The following is a 5,266-nucleotide window of genomic DNA, read 5'->3' as shown; positions in this document are numbered from 1 at the left end:
TATGTGTGTGTGTGTATGCAATATGGATATGTATATATATATATATATATGTTCATGTATATGTATATTTGCATATGTGTATATGTATATATATATATGAGTATACGGATATGTATATGTATATGTATTATGTATATGTATATGTATATGTATATGTATATGCATATATATGTATATGTATATGTATACGTTTATGTTTATGTTTATGTTTATGTATGTATATGCATGTATATATATGTATATACATATTTTAATGTATGTATTTACAAATATATGCATATATGTATATATGTATGTATATATATGTATATATGTATATATGCATACCCCCTGAATAATCAACAACTGATCTCTTTTTTCTCAGGGGGCTATGATATGTATTTGTTTATATCCCTAAAACCCTAAAACCCTAGAATCGCAAGTAGAAGCGTCAGACATAAAACGGGTCGCAGGCGAGAGTCGCAGGCATAGTGGTCGCAGTCGAGAGTCGCAGGCATAATAGTCGCAGTCGAGAGTCGCAGGCTTAGTGGTCGCTCATAGTAGTCGCTGTCTTAAATAATCTCGTTTGTTAGAGTCCTCGAGTCTCGACTTCTCGAATCTCGACTCTTAGACCCAAGTCTCAATTGACGAGTCTCGAGCCCCGTCACTCTCGACTCCTCGAGAGTCGTAAGTCGAGAGACCCGGGCAGCGGTCAGGCGGGCCAGCCTGTCACACTATTGTTTTAAAAAAAAACATTTTACTCGCGCACACATCATATGGTAATTGGCAGGTGCCAGGCCAGGGCAGCCCTTGTATGAATGTAGGGCCGTATGACTGAAGAGTGGTAAAGGCTGGCTGGCAGGCACCAGGACTTTGGAGAATGTGTAAGACTGCCGCCATTACCTGATATTGCCTACATCACGGCTGCTTGCTATATCTCACTTCCTTAAGCCATATATTTACACCTGCCACACTTCATAGCATACGCTAATAAGCCTGTCTTGATCACACAAGAAGTGTACAAAACGAAAGGTTTAAGAAAAGGGGATCGGACATGAAATCGTTTTACAGCCTAAAATTCATTCCTAAATCCTAATACAGTCCCTAAATAAAATTTCTTGTGTATATCTTTTTTTTTGATATACTAGTCCGACTCCCATTCACAGTCACCCAACTCCCACCAATCCACTATACATATGTACTTATTTTATTTTTTGTTCAAAACAAAACAAAAAAAAAAGGAAATACACTTCCAAAAAAACATTTTAAAAAAATGACCTCACACCAGCAGTTGGTAATTTATTCTATAAAGATTGGTCAAAAACGAGAAATTATTTTCAAATATGGTGGTATTTGAAAAGTTTAAAAAAAAACAAATATAAACGAGAAAATTTATTGTACATAAATAAATACCATACACCGTCCCAAATTGTATTTACACCACAAGAAACAACATGCTTGAAGGCTTGAACCTTGAGGCCTTGAGCCTTGTCGAAGCCTCCAATTCCCGCGATTGTTTCATGTCTGTGGTAGTCTACTACGGTAGAGCAAAAGTCAAACAGTAAACAGAACACTCTTAACTTCTTGTGAGTTGTGACTTGGAGTTGGACTCTGGAGATTCTCTCTAGAGTTAAGAGTATACTCGCTGGGGTATGGAGTATGTGCTAACTGGACTCTGAATTTTGGACGCTGGACAATTGAACATTATCATAGCGTTCTAAATCATACATACAACATTATGGCAATTGGCAAGTATTTATCACTTGTTGTGAGTGAAAATAGCCCGACGTGTCCTAAATCCCTAAATCCTAAAATCCTTATATACATGTGTGTACTATAAATTTTAGAATGTTAGGGTTTAGACTTTAGCGGCATTGCGGCACATGCCGGACCGCCTCACATATATATTAATTTTGTTTTAAATGAAACAAAAAATTAATTTGGGTTGCTTTTTTAAAACGTGTTTGTTTTGTTTTGTTAAAAAAGAAAAGAAAAGAAAAGAAAAGAGAAATGCCTGATTGCCTTCAGGCTGGACAGGAGCGTGTAACTATTTTTTTTTAAAAGCAGCCTTTTCGTCGCCCTCTCTCCTCTCGATCTCTCGTTGAGACAATGTCAAAAAAACCAGTACAGTATCATGGAATCAGTAATCACGCGATTCAAACGATACGTATTTAAAAAAAAATAGGACTCGGGGGCAGGGCCCGTGGTAGCCGCAGGGCCGTCAGCCGACCGGACAGACTGACAATTCAAAGTGACAGTCCGACAGAGTAAGTAATATATTTATATATCCCTTTTGAAAAAAGCAATCGGTCATCAGTGATCAGTCTCTCAAACTGCTGATGGTGAACTTGTGACTGGTGAGCAGGCCTGGGGACTGGTAAATATGAAGGCATGTTCAAGTATTTGTAAATACGTAACCAACCGTTCATAATACGTAACGTGCAGAATATGATGTATTTGAATTTCGGCATAAATAATATTTCAAATTTTATAACCCATATTTCATAATATGGATGTCCCAAATATTTCATATCCATAAATCCCAAATTTGCATATTCCATATTTTGAGGTCTCAACAGTGCCTGACTTGACAATTTCTAATGCGGTAACGCGAGCTGTGGCTACTTTTTTTTTACAAATACAAAAAAAGGAATCCTATTTTGTATTTAAAATAAAATAAAAATAAGCATGATGCATATTAAAAAATACAACTCCAGCAAGTAAATATTTATTTATATTGAACACACTTGTCTTCGTCTATATTTGGTTACATTCTGTTATCTGTATGACTTGACTTTACGAGTATGTGTTCAGAATGAGAATGTGTATTGCAGTCTGCAGTCTCACTGTATATCAAGAGATGTGTGAAACAGGGAACTGTATAGTCTAAACAAGTATATTGTGATTCATTCCCAATTTCTCACACGTCATGATTGCATATTTTGAAACCAACCGCAGAATAAAAATATATCATACACACAACCATGATCCATGTCAAATATCAGCTTTACTGTGAGAAGTCTTAAGCCTGCCTTTATTTCGCCTGCCTCCTCGCCTGCCTTATTCGCCTGCCTGCTCGCCTGCCTTGTCCTTATGTCTGCCTTTATGCCTGCCTTGGTGAGTAAATACATTTACTTTGATAACATGGGATTTATGGTGTATATAGTTATTTAGATTATGAACTGCGTTGTGCATAATAAGGATTGCGATAGGTCAAGTGGTTAGGGAGTTGCGCTTGATATCGCAAAAGCTGTAAGTCCAATTATCACTGTTGGATAATTTTTTTATCTATGATTGTCAATCAAAAGTTTGATCTCATTGTCCTAAAAAGTTGTGGCGCGAATTTTAAATTGCTGTAGTCACATTATTTCTATAGCACACACGGACACAAAAAATAAATTCATACTATTTAGGGCCATATTTCTACGCAAACGCAGCATTCCTCTCAGCGTCTTGTGTAGTAGGATATTCGGGTGTATACTTCACTTGCTAGTATCTGATCGATGCCCTGTTTTACAATGTGACAAGTTTAAGTCGGTATCACGTAAGTATATAAATGGGTTAGTTTAAAAGCATATAGTTGATATAAATTTAGCTATAAAGAAGCCAATATCTGATGTATCAAGGAGTGATAGAGATCGAATGCATCATAATTGTATAAATAGTTATGTAAAACTAGTCTAGCTCGAGTAAATAGTAAAACAATAGCCAACTGACGCGCGTGTACTCACTCGCACATACGGTGAGGTTTATTTACCTGTAATATTGGGCCACTTTTACGGTAGCAAAAGGGGCCTTAACTATCAGGAATTTTGGTTATATACCATAAACTATAATTAATATTATTATTCCGACCAGAATTGTCGTAGTTTGGTACATTTATTTTTTATTTTTTTATTTCTTGAATTTTTGAATATATTTTATTAAAAAATGAATGTATTTAGGTAGCTAGTGGGTAAAAAACTCACCAAGGCAGGCATAAAGGCAGGCTTAAGACTTCTCCTTTACTATAGATCGGCTCATTTGATCACTATCCCGAATCCGGCATGATACCAGAAACCCGACTTGATTGTTTATTTTTAACTTCAATACAGCACCTAAATTACGCTTTCTGACGTCATTTCAAATGTTCAAATCACGGATCCAATATCGAGCATATCACATCATACACTCATAAAATGGCACTTTTGTAGGAGACTATATATATTTTTGAGATCCTTTTAGGTGTGCACTATTTTGGGTACGTTGAAATAACATACCCAGAAGTCAAACCCAAATCGATGTGCGACGTGCGCATGTAAATTCCTACTAGGTGCTCTACTGACATTGAAGTTAGAGAGGACGAAGATGCACGCGACGGCAGTATCCCTAATTCTCGGTAGTTGTTTTCACACCCATTTGACTTCGCGTATATACCAGTGCAAAGACAAATGGTAAATATCTCACGGCCCAAGGTGGTTTATTATTTACTCCAAGGACACCCTTTAACTAATTCCACTAAAATCCTCATTTGAAATATATATATTTGTCACTTCCTACAACGACTTTGAGACCAGTACCTCACGCAATACACGCAGTGATAGGCTTCTGCACTGCTTTGCGATGTTCGGCTGTCTATGCCGTTGACTTGTGTCCAAGTTTCATCCTCATTCATCGGTTGCCTCCTCTTGTGCTGCCATTTATTGTTCGGCGGGATAATCCTGCCCACTGACCTCGTAGTCACCGACCTGTTGGCGCCATTGCTCCTCACTCATCTCTATATCCTGTTGTTCAAAGTTCAGCACCACTGTTTTATCTGTAGAGGCTGTATTGTTGGTAAACACACACGTGTCTTTCATCGTCAGCTTCGCGTCCGCTCCCGTAAACTCATACAAGTTCGATATTAGTCCTCCCCGGCCGTCACACAGATTGTTCCGAGCGATCGCATCTACAGTCAGACGCCCGAGCACATTGTTGGTAGCTATCATGGCTCCTCTTCCGTTCTCAACGGTATTCTTCTCATACACACCATATATGCCGCACTGGGTTTTCGCCGTGATATCACGGACGCGTACAGCAGCCCCCCTACCACCCCAGCCGCCATCGACAGCGTGATTAGCTGCGAGAAGTGGTAGATTTGGATTTAACAGAATGTCAACTATTGTTTGCGAAGCTTGGATAGTACTATATCTAAAAATTGGTGTCTGTCTACGTATCGGTAGCCGTTCGAGACTAGTGTAAAAAAATGCTGGTTCCAAAACGATATATTTGTTGCGCGCAATATTTGAAGACGACATATATATTATAT

The 5,266-nt window shown here is 38.1% G+C and overlaps 1 protein-coding gene across 1 annotated transcript in view; it reads right to left on the bottom strand.

Annotated features, from left to right (window-relative positions):
* Positions 1-3,996: 3,996 nt before the first annotated feature.
* The window catches only part of SARC_03300 (hypothetical protein), a gene marked incomplete at its 5' end in the record, with an annotated part of 3,092 nt that continues 1,822 nt past the window's right edge, over positions 3,997-5,266 (bottom strand). The window contains one exon of the mRNA XM_014302894.1: positions 3,997-5,077. Within this exon, the coding sequence (XP_014158369.1) occupies positions 4,659-5,077 (419 nt within the window). The remainder of the gene's footprint in view (positions 5,078-5,266) is intronic.

This window comes from Sphaeroforma arctica (genome assembly GCF_001186125.1).
Source record: "Sphaeroforma arctica JP610 unplaced genomic scaffold supercont1.166, whole genome shotgun sequence".
Classification (NCBI taxonomy): domain Eukaryota; class Ichthyosporea; order Ichthyophonida; genus Sphaeroforma; species Sphaeroforma arctica.
This window is presented reverse-complemented; position numbering and strand designations above follow the sequence as displayed.